This window comes from Anolis carolinensis, unplaced genomic scaffold (genome assembly GCF_035594765.1).
Source record: "Anolis carolinensis isolate JA03-04 unplaced genomic scaffold, rAnoCar3.1.pri scaffold_9, whole genome shotgun sequence".
In the NCBI taxonomy this organism is placed as follows: Eukaryota; Metazoa; Chordata; class Lepidosauria; order Squamata; family Dactyloidae; genus Anolis; species Anolis carolinensis.
Window position 1 is genome coordinate 17,646,084 of NW_026943820.1, and position 17,491 is coordinate 17,663,574.

The following is a 17,491-nucleotide window of genomic DNA, read 5'->3' on the forward strand; positions in this document are numbered from 1 at the left end:
AGCCTATGAGCATGTCTAATTATGTTTTAAACAAGAGGCATGTTTTAAACCACTTAATCTAACACAGTGGTTCCCAACCTGTGGTCCGTGGACCACCAGTGGTCCGCAAGAACTAAAATATGGTCCGCGGCCTCACCTTTGTTTAATCTATGTTTAATATGTTTTAATCTATGTTTGGTTTTAATTTTTGTTGGATCGGGCTTGTCCTCATGTAAGCCACCCTGAGTCCCTTCAGGGAGATGGAGGCAGGATATAAAAATAAAGTTGTTGTTGTTATTGTTGTTCTTTATTTGCTCCAAGCTATTCAGTGCTAACTTGGACCCTGGGTGGCACAGTGCGTTAAAGCACTGAGCTGCTGAACTTGCGGACTAAAAGGTCCCAGGTTCAAATCCCGGTAGCTGAGTGAGCGCCTGCTGTTAGCCCCAGCTCCTGCCAACCTACCCTGTTGAAATTTTTTTCTGGCTATGGCTCTGCTGTACAGTATATAATAAATGTTCAATTTTTTTGTTCAACAATAAATGTGAATTCTTCTTCATGGAAAAATAAGACATCCCCTGAAAATAAGACCTAGAGCATCATTGGGAGCAAAAATTAATACAGTAGAGTCTCACTTATCCAACATAAACGGGCCGGCAGAACGTTGGATAAGCGAATATGTTGGATAATAAGGAGAGATTAAGGAAAATCCTATTAAACATCAAATTAGGTTATGATTTTACAAATTAAGCACCAAAACATCATGTTATACAACAAATTTGACAGAAAAAGTAGTTCAATATGCAGTAATGCTACATAGTAATTACTGTATTTATGAATTTAGCCCCAAAAATTCACCATATATTGCAAACATTGACTACAAAAATGCGTTGGATAATCCAGAACATTGGATAAGCGAATGTTGGATAAGTGAGAATCTACTGTATAAGGCACTGTCTTATTTTCGGGGAAGTACGGTAGCAGTTCGAAAACATGCAAATGTGAGTAAATCAATAGGTCGGGAAGATAATGGTGGGCGCTCCATGCAGTCATGCCAATGGCCACATGACCTTGGAGGTGTCTATGGACAACGCTGGCTCTTTGGCTTAGAAATGGAGATGAGCACCATGAGCACCCAGAGTAGGTCACGACTGGACCTTTACCTTTACCTATTCAAGGTGGTCAATTACAACATGCACAGGAAAGGAGATTCCATTGAACATTAGGAAGCCCTTCCTGACTGTTCAGCAGTGGAACTCTCTGCCTTGGAGTGTGGTGGAAGCTCTTTCAACAGGAGTTGGATGGCCATCTGTCGGGTATGCTGTCATTACGCATTTCCTTCACGGCAGGGGAAATCTGGTCTCTTCCAACTCTAGGAGTGTATGCAAACATGGTCCTTTGGGCCCTCCTCCTCCTCCTCCCGTCAGGCCGCCCAAAGGGAGGCGCCAAAGCATCCTTCCCTCCTTCCTTTGAATGGAGGCTTCGGTGGCGACGTCTCCTTCCTCCGCCCGAGCCCTTCCTCTTCCCTTCGAAGACAGAGAGGTAAATAAAGGCCTCGCGGGGAAGGAGGTGTCGGGGAGGGAGGGAAGGAGGGAGGGAAGGAAGGCCAGGCCTCGCTCGGGGTGAAGAAAAAGAAGGGCTCCATGGCGGCGCTGGCAGGCCCAGCCCTCTCCTCACGCCGCCTTCCTCCCCCATCGCCTTATTCTGTCTCTTCAATCCGGAATGGCCCTCACGGAGCGAGAGAGAAAGAGACAGGGAGAGGCCTCTGTTTTCGTTTGTTCTATCTGGCATCCCCTCCTCCAGCCTTTAAGGATTCGGCTGCCGTTCTCTACCGTTCACCTGTCGTTACATTCCAAGGTTTGCTTACTTTTAGGTCTCAAATTGACTTTCGTTTGCTTTCACTGCTTTGAGGCCCTTTCTACACTGCCAAGTAAAATCCAGATTATCTGCTTTGAACTGGATTATTTATTTATTTATTTGTTTACAGTACAGTAGAGTCTCACTTATCCAACACTCGCTTATCCAACATTCTGGATTATCCAACTACTTTTTCTGTCAAATTTGTTGTATAACATGATGTTTTGGTGCTTAATTTGTAAAATCATAACCTAATTTGGCGTTTAATACGCATTTCCTTAATCCCTCCTTATTATCCAACATATTCACTTATCCAACGTTCTGCTGGCCCATTTATGTTGGATAAGTGAGACTCTACTGTATTTATATTCCGCCCTCCTCACCCCGAAGGGGACTCAGGGAGGATCACATTACACATATAAGGCAAACATTCAATGCCTTAACATAGAACAAAGACAGAGACAAACGCAGGCTCCGAGCTGGCCTCGAACTCATGACCGCTTGGTCAGAGTGATTGGTCTCAGCTGGCTGCAGCCACAGCCCAGGCACTGATTATATTTCAGTGTAGTTTTAGAGCCCTTCCACACAGCCATACATATAACCCAGAATATCAAGGCAGCCCCTGGTGGCACAGTGTGTTAAAGCGCTGAGCTGCTGAACTTGCAGACCAAAAAGTCCTAGGTTCAAATCCCGGGAGCGGAATGAGCGCCCGCTATTATCGCCAGCTCCTGCCAACCTAGCAGTTGGAAAACATGCAAATGTGAGTAGATCAATAGGTACAGCTCCTGCGGGAAGGTAACGACGTTCCATGCAATCATGCCGGCCACATGACCTAGAGATGTCTATGGACAACGCCGGCTCTTCAGCTTAGAAATGGAGATGAGCACCAACCCCCAGAGTTGGTCACGACTGGACTTAACATCAGGGGAAACCTTTACCTTTTATCAAGGCAGATAATTCCACAATAAGGAGCCCCGGTGGCAAAGTGCGTTAAAGCACTGAGCTGGAGACCGAAAGGTCCCAGGTTCAAACCCTACCGTATTTCCCCGAAAATAAGACAGTGTCTTATATTAATTTTTGCTCCCAAAGATGTGCTAGGTCTTATTTTCAGGGGATGTCTTATTTTTCCATGAAGAAGAATACACATTTATTGTTGAACAAAAAATGAACATTTATTATATACTGTACTGTAGTTGTCATCACAAACCAGCATAACCAGACAAACTCTGAATCCTATCAAGAATTTCTTGTTACTACCATTATTTCCATGTATAGCTGGTATGTACATTTACCAATCCTGCATGCTCTGGTGTTCTGTTTCGCAGGCACTGGGGATGCTTCCAAACAAAAACGTTGCTAGGTCTTACTTTTGGGGGAGGCCTTATATTTAGCAGTTCAGCAAAACTTCTACTAGGTCTTATTTTTCGGGGATGTCTTATTTTTGGGGAAACAGGGTAGGAGCGGCGTGAGCACCCGCTGTTAGCTCAAGCTCCTGCCAACCTAGCAGTTCGAAAACATGCCAATGTGAGTAGATCAATAGGTACCGCTCCGGCGGGAAGGTAACGGCACTCCTTGCAGTCATGCCGGCCACATGACCCAGAGATGTCTATGGACAATGCCGGCTCTTCGGCTTAGAAATGGAGATGAGCACCAACCCCCAGAGTCGGTCACGACTGGACTTAACATCAGGGGAAACCTTTACCTTTAATCCCACAATATCTGCTTTGAAGATCTGAGGGCCCTTCCACACAGCCCTATATCCCAGAATATCAAGGCAGAAAATCCCACATTATCTGAGTGTGGACGTCTCCTTCCTGAGTATGGACTCGGATAACCCAGTTCAAAGCAGATAATCTGGGATTTTCTGCCTTGATATTCTGGGTTTTATGGCTGTGTGGAAGAGCCCCTAGTGTATTTTTTTCTCATGTGGCATATGCCTCCACTAGTCCTGTGTGGACATTTATACCCACATGCTTTTTGAGCATTGAAAGCATCTACTTCTTTTCCCATTAAAATTGTCAACTCATTTTTTCCTGGCAGAGTCTTTAGTGTGACAAGTGTGGATTCTAGCAGCTAATAATATAATAATAATAACTTTATTTTTATACCCCGCCCCATCTCCCCGAAGGGACTCGTGGCGGCTCACATGGGGCCATGCCCGATACAACAATCAAAAAACCAATCACAAAGCCATAACACAATTAACCTAATAAAAACATCGACATCAGTAAAAACAATCATTAAAATGAGCATGAATCATGCAATATTAAAATCAGGGGACTAAATTCATAGATCCTGGGCAAAGTGCAGAAAATACCAAAATGGAGACAGGTAATTTCACAATTAAAATGAACAATAAAGTGCAGTGTAATAATGGTAAAACATCAGCTAAGGGCCCTTCCACACAGCCCTATATCCCATAATATCAAGGCAGAAAATCCCACAACATCTGCTCTGAACTGGGATATCTGAGTCCACACTCAGATAATGTGGGACTTTCTGCCTTGATATTCTGGGGTATAGGGCTGTGTGGAAGGGCTGTTATTCTTCACCTAGGATAGAAAAAGAGGCTTTGGGGAAACGGGTCCCTTCCACATAGCTGAATAAAACCCCACATTATCTGCTTTGAACTGGAATATATGGCTGTGTGGACTCAGATATCCCAGTTTAAAAGCAGATATTGTGGGATTTTCTGCCTTGATATTCTGGTTTATATGGCTGTGTGGAAGGGCCCTCAAAGTGTGGGCAGAAGCAGAGCATTATCACTAACTTCATTGGCTATGACCCCAACATATTCAGGAAGTCTTGGATGTATTTCGGAAATTTGCTCTGGTTTTCATATCCTGTCTACCTTCGTCATGCCTTATACATATGCAACCATCTGCTTCTTCTTTTCTCACACACTTATTATAATTTTTCTCTTTTTGCTCCTACCTCAAAAGGCCTGTACACTTTTTTATGTTGCTTGGTGTATTAATTATACTTTCTTTGTCCTCCAAATAACTGCAAACCACACTCCTTTGTATTCAGTATCTTCATACCTTGACCTGTACTCCATTTGTATCAAAACTCCTGGATATACCTTTCTCCTTTATGTACTCATCATATGCTACTTTATGCATTATATTTTTCCTTAACATGACCTCTTAATCTGTCTCATCCTCTGTGGTTGCATATCTTTCATTTGTTGTGCTTTTTAGAAGAATAAAAACATACAGGTAAGGTGCGCACTATTATTGCACATATGGGATCCATGGTTTGCATTTTCTACAGGATCTTGTTGGAAAGAGTTCAAGTGGGAAGGACCTTTCACAATTGGGTTCAATTGCCTTTATCACAAATTCTTATTAGGTGATGATTTTAATTTGAGTTGGATGATTTGGATGGTTCAAATGCAAACAACATTCCTGCTTTATTATTGACTATTCAGCATTCAAAATACCCAAATTCTGTGCCCAGATAAGTTTCACAGCTATGACACAAAAAACACGGAAATTCTTATTTGAAGATCCAGCCATATGGAATGACAAATTGCTGGAAAATATACCCAAAGTATTAATAGTATGCAAGACATAAGGAGGCATTAAATAACTGGCCTTAAATCTTTCGTCTCTGACTTCAAATTACCAAGCTGACCTAACAGTTACTGATCTGAGTGTTACCTTGACAGTGTTTTGATCCTACAATATTCATTTTATTAATAATTTCATCTTAAGTTTCTGTGTCTATGTCCCTACATTTAAAGGGGAGTAGTACAACTGACAGGCTGTTAAACAAATGGATAAATTAACTTCCATATTATTTTCTATATGTGCATTTAGGAACGAGCTTGAAGTATAATGCATGAAGGTTAGTGACATCATGACAACTATTCGACAGAGAAAGGGAACAAAATCTACAGAAGTTGCAGAAGAATGTCTATCACAAGAGAAAAACTGGAAACTTAATGGGAAAGTTGTGCCTGGTAGGTATAATTTGTTTACTTGTTTGTTTAAAGTAAGATAGTTTCAGGTTTATTTTTGAAATGTCATTACATGAATGCCAATATTAATCATGATAGAGTAAGTCCTTCCTAATCAGTATTCCACATTGTTTTTAACTTGATGTCCATTATAATTTCCAGAAGTTAGTAGTTTATTTACAAAGCACTGCATTGATTTTTATGTCTTCAACCCTTGCTTACTTAACAGGTTGGGGATTAGGGTGCTGTTAGAAAGGGGAAATGATTGGGAAACGGAACCTAATTTTTATATTTGTAAGATTTTTCGGCTGTTCTGGGGACTAAGGCCCCACCATCATGGGCTACAAAATGCACAACAATTCTCCAGCAATTCACAACATTAAACAATAAGGAAGATCGGTGCCCTTATTTGAAGTATGTGGCTGGTAGATAAGCCCCAAGTTACAGAGTAACAGATTCAGATGACAGGTGAAGAATCCACCTAAACTTTAGGGAAAATCTTCTGACATTAAGAACTGTTCGACAGTGGATTAGGCTGGTGGGGTCTCCTGATTCAGTGGTTTTTAAACAGAGGCTAGATGGCCTCTGTTTTGTTTATTTATTCCTGTATGGGATTGGGCTAAATGGCTATTGTGGTCTCCTCCAATGTTATGATTCCATGATTAACTGTTAAAGAATTTACATAATTTTTGAGATGCTCTGCATATTTGTGAGGTGTGTGTGCTGTTAATAAGGGAGTAGCTGCCCTGCAGTTTTTGCTTAAATGGGTTTTAATCCAATTTTGGGCTCATCTTTTATCAAGAGTTATTGAAAATTGGCTCTTTCTTGAAATAATGTTACTACAGTAGAAAAATATGAGAAATATAATTATTCCAAATAAAAAATAGTGTTCACAAAAGACTACTGTCTAAATATAGAAAATGGCGATTCACCTTCACTTGTGGATCAGCTGTGTAGTTTTGCTATTTCAGTGTCAGAAAAGCATCACTTGTAATTGGGTATTATTATCAGAGAATGCCTTGATCGGCTAACTTACGAGAAATTGTAGATTATCAGACTACTGAATATTCAACAGAACCATCACTGTACTATATTAGGAAGCATGACGCCTGCAATGTTCCAAAGGATTTCAAATAAGTGATGGTTATCAAAATTATTTTAAGATTCTGTACAGTTTTACTAAACTTTTATTGGGGAAAGGTCACAGCATAAATCAGCTTAATCATAGATGGAATAGCGAGCACACAAGCAATGTGCAGAAGTCATAATAAGTATAAGAAAGAGCATGTTGCTTCTTTCAACATTCAGCATCCCCAATGAGAAAATTAGTTGAAGCTGACAATCAGAAGAAAAACAATTTATCAAGCTGTAAAATTATATAGGCTTGTGAAGAAATACCATTTTAAAGTGCTATAGCTGTTTTTATAACTGGGGTGAAGAATGCAAAAAAACACAGTAGAAATATCATAGCACACACAATTCTTACACTATTTTAATTACTAATTTCAATACTAATTTCATTCAGTCAAATATTACAAACATTTAAAAGCAATTTGTGAAAAAAATGTACACAATGAAGAAAATCTAAAGTACCTTTTTGATTTAAAAAATTCCTTTCAAACCAGAATTCATTGGACATTGTATGGTGTATTATTTTTTATTATTAGAATAACCTCTTCATTCGCAGTGTAAACGGTTGCAGCTGGTTCTGTCTCAGAATGGCCGGAAATTCAAAGTATCCCCTAGCATTGAGTTTCACAGGTCAAAGCCACAGAGCTGATGCGGGACCCTTCCATATTTAGTGGTCAGTGTAGCTGTTTACCTAGTCTCTGGGGCAGCTGGAAATGAGGCTTCAAAACAACGGAGTGTTGTGTGTTTTGTGAGCTGTATGGCTGTGTTCTAGCAACATTTTCTCCTGATGTTTCAGGAAAAAATGCTACTAGAACACAGCCATACAGCCTGGAAACCACCAACACCCCAGTGATTCTGGCTGCAAAAGCCTTCAACAATACCATGAAAACCTTCGACAAAAGAGGTTGTGCAAATAGAAGAACATCTTTCAGTTTTCTCATGCAGTGCCCCTTCAGTGAGCAGACAACCCCTTATTACTTGGTTCTTCAAATTCAACTTCTTGAGAATTAGCAGGCTCTTTTTAGTGGTTTTAAGATTCCTTTGATTCTTGTCGAAGGCTTTCATGGCCGGAATCACAGGGTTGTTGTGTGTTTTCTGGGGTGTATGGCCATGTTCCAGAAGCATTCTCTCCTGACGTTTCACCCACATCTATGGCAGGCATCCTCAGAGGATAGATGTGGGCGAAACGTCGGGAGAGAATGCTTCTGGAATATGGCCACACACCCCGGAAAACACACAACAACCCTGCTTTTGTTCTGTTGCAAGCCATCTTGTTGTTGGTATCGTATGCCTCTTAATTTCCGACATATGACAACCTTAAGACAAAATTTCTTCAAAAGGAGTTTGCTAGGGAATGTAAAGCCCCTTCTACACTTCCAAATAATCCAGATTATCAAAGCAGATAATCCAAATTAACTGCTTTGAACTAGGTTATATGAGTCTACACTGCCATATAATCCAGTTCAAAGCAGATAATCTGGATTTTATATAGCAGTGTAGAAGGGGCTTTCCATGGCTATGTGATTATTGTGATTATTATCATTATTATTATTATTATTATTATTATTATTATTATTATTATTATTATTGTGATTATTTGCGTTATGTTCTCCTGAATCCTTGTCCAGCACTTAAATTACTTTATAACACTGACACTATCTTTACAATGTTAAAATAAAGTGAATGTTCTAATGCTAGAATTTTCTAGTCTCTAAATAGTTTAAACATTACATCTTTTAATGTTTTTTCCTATTTAAAAATAATAACCAAACAATAAAATACTGCTGTAAATAGATTCACCTGCCCGGCAGAAGTTTCTCAGCTAGTTTGGAATAGTTGGACTAAAGCTTTGGAGTAAAGCTTTGATCTCCTGAAGAGCTTCTGGGATGTAGCCTTCAATTCCAGAATCTGGAGCAATAAACCTATAAAACAATAAAATGTTGCAGTATAAAGGACTTGCCTGGCTAGTAAAAACAAACTACATAAGCTCTGCTGGTACTTCCCTTGCTGATTCTATGGTTTCTATTATCTGTAATATCAGGAGAGAGCGTAGTAGTCTTATACATTTTGGAGGAAGAAATATCAGACAATACATACAAACAAGAACAATCTTTTGCAGGTAGAAAACTTTGGAAAAAACTTTCGTCCCCCGTTGGTGGAATCATTGGTATTTCCCTCGCAATTCTTACTTCCGTTTATGTTGCTACGTTGCATGAAAATGATCTGTGGTTTTCCAACATCAAGGTAATGAAATTATTATAATCACTGTGTGGATGATGCTGAATTTGTTTTCATGGTACTTTGGCAGTCAATGTTTTTCAGCAGATCTTTCCACATCTACCATAACATTACCTTTTTCTTCTATACCAATCATTTTATTGTTTTAAGCTATCAATCACATCAGATGTTACCTTGACAACTTATTCAGGAGGCATACAGCAGACAGTTGACAGAAAGTATCAACCAAAATTCATATATATTTCCACATAGCTGTTTGTAGGAAGGAATCCAGTATTGGTCAAGCTTTAACCAACTTCATATACATTATTGTTTTAAATCATATATTATCTAATTATGGAAGTAACTAAAAACCTTAAATGTGATTTTTGATGAAAGTAAAATGAAAAAGGAACAAAAAAAACCCACCCCTTGAAGTTTCCTTCAGATAGGGTTCATTTCAGATGCCGTGGGCAACCACTGATATCATCAGTAAAACAAATCAAAATTGAAACTGCATTATATGGTCAGCGTATGTACAGTGATATAATGCAATTCAATGCAGGTAAACCGCATTATATGAATCTTCCCTGATCATATCATGCAGTTGCAAACTGCATTACATGACAGTGTGGCTGGGGCTCAAGTCTTCCAATTGTTAGAGTAGTGCTATTGTATTGTCATGATGTGGATTTCTTTGGTTCATATTATAAAGCATACACTTATTATAGACCCAGCCAACATACCAGTGGTTTTTTCGGCAGCCGGATAGGATCAAATTCCATAGCAATGGAATTCATGATGTGGTACATTAAAGTATTTTCATCGAATGATGTCATGTTAATAGCACCTATTTTATCTTTAACTTGCTATTAGGGTCAACGCAATTGCAATTTATTGTCGGATCTTGCAGAATAAATCAGAGCAGGAATGGTGTTAGAAACTTTGCCAAGAGAAGAGTGCATATTGGGTCAATCACTTGGTACTTTAAAGTCATACTCTTTCCATAGAGAGAAAAAGGAAATGATTTATACCAAATAAAGAGCTAATTATAACCACACTTTTATGCTGTTTCTGGTTCTTGTAAGTCTATAATGCCAAGATATAAGCTGGCATTTCCTCCAGTCTTTTGTTAGAAAAAATATGCTTATGATCAATTTATTTAGATTTATACTCTGTCTTATTCCTGAGACTGAGGCATTGAAAGAATGATTTACTATGGCCAAGGGGGAAGGTGAGTCCCAGTTTCCCAGTTAAACTTTCCAGCTGCGGAATTCTTTATTTTCAGTAAAGAGTAAATGTACCTGAGATTGACTGTATAAGAATTATTTCTGTATGTTTGTTGAAAGCATGATACTTAGTTTAGGCTATTTTAATACCCATATCTTTTCACTTTTCTCCCCTTTTCTGTTAAGATTTTCAAACAAAATATATAGAGAGAGTCCCAACCACGGTTTGCTATTTGGATTTTTTTTGGAGGGGGGAGAACCTTGAATGGTTGAATCCATGAATACAGAGGATCCTCTATAGTCTACGTTGCATATATAAAATGTATACTATTTAAATTGTTTTCTTAAACTATTAACCTAAAGCTATGGCCGTTTCACCAACATGAGGTTATAAGAAAAATACTATTTTCTATAGGACTGGAAATGTGTTTTGTATAAGGAAAGCAGATGTTATCTTAGTGTGAAACAGATGTAAAACAGTAGTGTTTGCCTCATAAAAGATGGCATTTGGTTGAAAACAGCTGGTGCCAGGCTTCCGAATTAATCATTTCTATTTGATGCATCCTTGCTAATGAGATCCCCCTCTATGCCCAGTCTTCCAAACTAAATTCCAAGACTTCTCAGGGACCAACCATTTTAATATGTTAATAATTAATAATTAATAATTCCAGAGGATGTGTAGCTAACATGGGGACATCAGGTACATTCGCCTGTCATTCTGCACCAGGAGAAACAGGAACGGAACTTGCAGCATTTCTGAGTTTTTACTGAACTTGCACTGCTACCAAAACCATTTAGTATGCTACAGAACATTAGCTCACAATTGATGTGGTATGGACCATCTGTCATCCCCTCTACTTCATTTGGCTTGTCTCAAAACCCTCATTTAATATTTGGAGTTTGGAAAAGTTACTTTCCTGGGAAACAGCTCCTGCAATTTCCTAACTCATAGGGTCAGGGCCATGTTGCCTGCAGGATTATAGTACAAAAACTTCTTTTCCAAGCTCACAATGTGTGATAGAAATTTTACTTTGATTACACTATGTAACAAAATGTGGAAAAAAAATCTTCCTAGTTTGAAAGTGTTATTTCCTGTTTAATTGTGTGGTACTTCCTTTGAAAGTAGTTGTTCTACTCCAGAATCTTTGTTTGTGTGGCTACCACGATCTACCTGTATGTTGAGTTGATTGAGACTCAATAAGATATTCATTGAAAAACTAGAACAAAATGTAGTGTGGGATGTCCCTCCTGCAAAAACAAAGTTTTTTCAGTTGAATAAACTTTTTCCATTATGAGAGAACCGATTAGGAAATAACATGTATAACCCAGGAACAAAAACCATGTTAATGTAAGCCGCTTTGAGTCTCCTTGTGGAGCGAAAAGGTGGGGTAATAATAATAATAATAATAATAATAATAATAATAATAATAATAATAATAATAATAATAATAATAATGTTATGCAACATCTTGATAGAAAGGTTTATACACTTCTACTACATTAACATACACAACTTTTTTTTAAAGTAACACCAAATAAAATTAAAAACCAAACCAATATAATCAAAGAGTAAAAACAGTTTGAGATTAGATTCAAACTTGATCCTGCATTGAGTATGTCAGGGTGGGCCATGGCTCTCCCATCAGACTTTGAAGGGTCTCTCCCCCCCCCCCCCCCTTTATTTTCAAAGAACCAAGAACAGGGCTAAATGTGTCCCCCCCATTTCCCTTATAGCCACTTTGCAGACCATTTAGGATCACAGGAAGTCAGCTGATGAATGCAAGTCTTCTTTTGTCTTTCAACTAGTTTGTTTCCTTACAGGAGGTAGAGCGAGAGATTTCATTCAGAACAGAATGTGGCCTCTACTACTCCTACTACAAACAGATGCTGCAGGCACCGTCAATTCAACTAGGTGTTGTAACATTTTTCTTTCAGTCTTTGATTCTGAACTGTGTAAAGTAAAAATGTCTCTCCAGTTGACTTTTCTGATTTTGAAGGTTGTTGCAGAGTTTTTACCCCCATCATAAAATCCTGTTACTGGAATTTTGAAATAAGTCCCGGTGACAATGTTATTGTCATCATCATCATCACTTGGCTGCACATCAGAGCTGGGCCACACATCACACTTCACTCTTGGCCTTGTTGGCTAGGAGTGAATATTAATTGTTATAACAGACATCTATATTCTCCCTTTTCTCCCATAATGTGGTATACGTGCACCTCATAAGCACAACAATACTGTATAACAGGGTCAGACAGAGAGGGAAAACGTAAAGATATAAACGGCATTACTCAGGGTGCATGTACATTATCGCCCTCCAATTCTATTTGCCTGTTCCCTTTGTCGGCCTGGCACCTTGCTTTGGTCCTGGTGGTCACCCTGAGAGGATTGCTAAGTTGACGCCATTTGTGCAGTGACCATTTGTGAGATCATTTCATGTGGAGTGTCTGATTCCTACAAACTGCCTGCCTTTTGATTTTGTGTTTCTGCCTTCTCTGCCATCTCCTGTGTTTTCACCTTGCCAGGAAAAACTCAGATGGTACCCCAAAAGTCACAGGCAGGGGCACATCAGATGGCAAAAGAATGGGTCTGTTAGAAGGAAAGTATAGTTTCTCAGCAGTGCAGTGCCAATAAAATGTTGAATGTGTGATGAGATAATAGCCAGACCCTACTTTACTTATTGCAGCAGCTGCCAAGTTAATATTGACATAGGCTCTGCCTGACTATATACACTATAATTCCAAAGTAAATACTGTCAGCAGTGTCAGGAACATCCAGAATGATTGGCCCCAGGATAAAGTGTCTAATTATCCTTTAACTCTTGTGGTATCTGGAGTTTTCTGGATGTTTTAGAACGCTGCCTTATATACATCTCTGCAAACAGTTCTCCTGTAGTTTTCAGGCTGTCTGAATTTTCTGTTTGTTGGCTATATAAAGGAACAAACATATCTCCATACTTAGGCATGAGAGATCACTCTTGCTTTTTAATGACCCATGCATGAGCATAGCCTTTCACCAAAGAGAAATGTTTAGAAGTAGTACAAATCAACAGAGAATTCTTTTCTTGGTCTAACTTGACAAAAGGCCTGCTTTAGTCTTTTGACTTCTGCCTTCTTTGATATTTTCATGGTGACCTGGTATCAATTTACCGACTGATTTCATTTCTAATTCTGTCCATTCTCTTTTGTAGAAGTCTTCACCATTGAAATAAGTAGGCATGCTTTCCTCTTACCATACAGGTATACATGGCTTGATTTATGACAATAAAACCGAATCCATGAGGACAATTAACATACTTGAAAGAATGAATGTTTACCAAGAAGTATTTCTCAGCATTCTGTATACAGTTTTTCAAGTGAAGGTACACATTGCATTACCCGTTTCTGACAAATGAGCACAGTGATCTTAATCCCACATTTAAGTAAGGCATGAGTCCTATTCCCATTGACCATTATATCTGTAATGTAGTCCTGAGCTTGTTCTCTCTAAAAGAACTCACACTTGAGCTGGTAGATTTCATTAAGGTGATAATAGTATTGCAGTTTTATAATATAATCATGTCCATATTTATTTAGAAATGAGTCAATTTTATTGTTTGTATATTTTTAGATTTTAAGTTGTATCAGATTGCTTTTAACATAAGCCGCTTCGAGTCTCCTTGTGGAGACTCAAATGGGATGATAATAATAATAATAATAATAATAATAATAATAATACGCTTGGGAAGTGTTTGATTTGTGATTCTGTGATACGAAATCCAACATAAATATCTCATTTATTGTATCATACTCTGTCTTTGTGTCAATAATAATAACAATAATAATATATTTATAATTATATTATTATTATTATTATTATTATTATTATTATTATTCAGTTAAACTTAAAAGAGTGCAACCTTAGGGTGCATCTACACTATAAAATGAATGAAGTTTATAACGATATATACAGTTCATTTCATACTAAAACAAAGAATGTGTATTTAACTATCTCATATATCTTCCATTCACAGAATTTTTTAGAACCTGTATATTTTTATATCTATACGGTATTTGGCCTTCAGTCGATTTATGTCATTGCACTTTATGTAACCAGCTGGCTTCTCAGTGGAACATGGCTTTCAGGTGTATTAGCAGCCTTCTGGTACATCACAAACAGGTAAGATAATTGGGTAAATTCATCCACAATCATATGTCTTTTGCCAGAACCATTTGGAAATAATGAATAGACAGAATATGGTATGCAAAGAAGGTTCATTGGGATTTAATTTGAAGCTGTTAGATCACCAAAAGCTTGGCCTAAAAAGGGTATTTCAAAAAAGCTTATTTGAGATTTTTTTTCCCAACCGCTCCTGATGAAGAAAGAAACATTAAAAGCACATTTCTTGGCCACTTTAAGATACAGTAGAGTCTCACTTATCCAAGCTAAACGGGCCGGCAGAAGCTTGAATAAGCGAATATCTTGGATAATAAAGCGGGATTAAGGAAAAGCCTATTAAACATCAAATTAGGTTATGATTTTACAAATTAAGCGCCAAAACATCATGTTATACAACAAATTTGACAGAAAAAGTAGTTCAATACGCAGTAATGTTATGTTGTAATTACTGTATTTATGAATTTAGCACCAAAATATCATGATATATTGAAAACTAACTACAAAAATGACTTGGATAATCCAGAAGTTTGGATAAGCGAGGCTTGGATAAGTGAGACTCTATTGTATTTGCTAATAATTTATCAATGATGTTTGTGTTCTAAGCTGCATAGAACACAGATGCAAACAGTCAATAAGCTACCAGTCACCTGGCTTTTAATCAGCTATGAAAAATAGTACAGTATTTTGCTGCAAATAATATTTTTGGAGTATTAAACGGAGTTGGCCATATTTTCTTAACTAAATAATTTAGACATGTTGGACTTTTGCATTTAGTGCTTTAAAATGTATTGTAAACACACTATTGGTGTAAATTGAGTTAGTTTGTAGCAGCACTACATTTCTCTCTATAGGGTTTATCTGGTTGAAATCTGAATTTAAAAAGAAATCATTATGGAGTGGTTGATCCGATTGACCTGGATACAAATATAAATGCCATTCTGTTATGTATGAAAGTAATTATAGTCTATTCCAACTCCATTTTCAGTTCTGAAGTTTTACTTCTTTTTGGGCATAGGTCTTCTATTAATTTTTCTTTTTTTGTGTGTAGAATAGATACAACTCGGGTGGAATTCACCATTCCGTTAAGAGAGAACTGGGCCCTGCCATTCTTTGCTGTTCAGACAGCGGCAATTACATTCCTATTGAGAACTCATTTACGACCTACTCATGAAGTGAGTCTTTTTGTTTTATTTAGCAAAAAATATATTTAGTTAAAATGTAATAAAAACTAGTGAGATGTAATGGTTAAAGTTCTGGATTGGAACTTGAGTGGCCTCTGTTCTGTTTTCCATCAAGCCGTGAAGCAGAACAGATAGCTTCTAATGTATGAGGGAAGAACCTCATAGTTTGCTTTGGATAGGTAAGGCGGGATAGATGAGATTGTTAGAATAAAAAGATAAACAGTGTGTGAGTATGTAAATAACACTATGTAACACAATTTTTGTTTCTTAGTTATAAATGTCATTTCCTAATTGGATCTATCATAAAAACATGGAAAAAGGAGAGACATTCTGCAGCATATTTTGCTTTAGTTTTTCAGTGCATATCTCATAGAGTTTCAAGCAATTCAGCATTTGTGGCAGCCATAAAATGAAGTTTCTGAAGAAGAACAACTACTTTCAAAATAAGAACCCCACAATTAAACAGGAAATAACATTTTCAAACCAGGAACAGATTTTTGTCAAGTTTTGTTGAATAGTGTAATTTTTTTCTTCTCTAGTTAAACCCGATTTTGATTGTATATAGGTGTCAGAACATAATTTAAGACCATATGTAGACAGGGTGTTTTAGTAGGTGACAACACAAAATTAATAGCATCAGAAACGCCAAAAAAGAAACACAGAAAGGATAGCAAAACACACATTCCCATTTCTAAATGCAAATATATATACATGAACTAATGTACAGGTTGAGCATTCCTTATCTGAATTTCCAAAATACTTTGTTTTTTGTTACTTCAATATACAGAAACTTTGTTTCATCCACAAAATTATTTAAAAATATTGTATAAAATTACCTTCAAGTTTTGTGTATACGGTATATATGGCTCATAAATGAATGTTGTATATGGACTTTATTTTCATCTCCAAGATATCTCATTATGTCTGTATATGTAAATACAGGTAGTGTATTCTTAAATCCAAAACACTTCTGGTCTCAAGCATTTTGTATAAGGAATACTAGACCTATATTCAGAATCTATACAGAATATAGATACAGTATTGAGCAATGGTTTGAGTGTTGTTGAAGGCTTTCATGTCCAGAATCACTGGGTTGCTGTGAGTTTTCCGAGCTGTATGACCATCTTCCAGAAGCATTGTGGAACATGTCCATACAGCCTGGAAAACTCACAGCAACCCAATAGTTTGGGTGTTGGAATGGTATCAGCAATAAAAATATAGTGTACTTGTGAATGCTGAGTGAACAATTTCAAGGAATCAGATACAGAAGAAAGATCTGTATACACAGATACCTTTTTATGAATGTAGATGCTGTTCTGACTATTGTTCTTTCTCCCCCACCAGAAACTGACACTGACCGCATTGTTTATATCAACCTCACTTTTCAGTTTGGCTTGGCAGTTTAATCAATTTATGCTGCTGATCCAGGCATTAGTTTTATTCACACTTGACTGTTTGGACTTGCTTCCTAGCAAAAAGGTGAGTTCATGGTGGATGTGGCTCAGTGGCACCCAGTTATGCGCATTTAAGGCTAATTTAAATCATGGGAAACCAATCACATTTTGTAATATTTGATGTATACTGCCATTCAACTGTCGTGAGTAATTCTAAGTGCTGAAAAAAATTAATGAAATAATACTATGGAAGATGCAAAGAAAAACTGTGAAGTGTTTATTATTTATTTAATTTTTATAGCGCTCTTCTTCCCCAGGGAAAAGTGTTGCTGTTGAGGTGTGCAATTCGGCCAAAAGGCATGCCGTTTTGGGGTCCATTGTCAGCT

The 17,491-nt window shown here is 37.6% G+C and overlaps 1 protein-coding gene across 4 annotated transcripts in view; it reads left to right on the plus strand.

Annotated features, from left to right (window-relative positions):
* The first annotated feature begins 1,379 nt into the window (after positions 1–1,379).
* The window catches only part of dpy19l3 (dpy-19 like C-mannosyltransferase 3), a 42,527-nt gene continuing 26,415 nt past the window's right edge, over positions 1,380–17,491 (plus strand). The window contains exons 1-7 of one of the 4 annotated variants that reach the window (XM_062961663.1): positions 1,380–1,518; positions 5,655–5,797; positions 12,193–12,283; positions 13,612–13,733; positions 14,385–14,530; positions 15,579–15,702; positions 17,056–17,190. In XM_062961663.1, coding sequence (XP_062817733.1) covers positions 5,780–5,797; positions 12,193–12,283; positions 13,612–13,733; positions 14,385–14,530; positions 15,579–15,702; positions 17,056–17,190 — 636 coding nt within the window. In that variant the 5' untranslated portion in view covers positions 1,380–1,518; positions 5,655–5,779. Of the gene's footprint in view, positions 1,519–1,550; positions 1,834–5,654; positions 5,798–9,044; positions 9,170–12,192; positions 12,284–13,562; positions 13,734–14,384; positions 14,531–15,578; positions 15,703–17,055; positions 17,191–17,491 lie in introns of those variants that run through there. The other 3 variants (XM_062961664.1, XM_062961662.1, XM_062961665.1) reach the window with 3 other exon arrangements.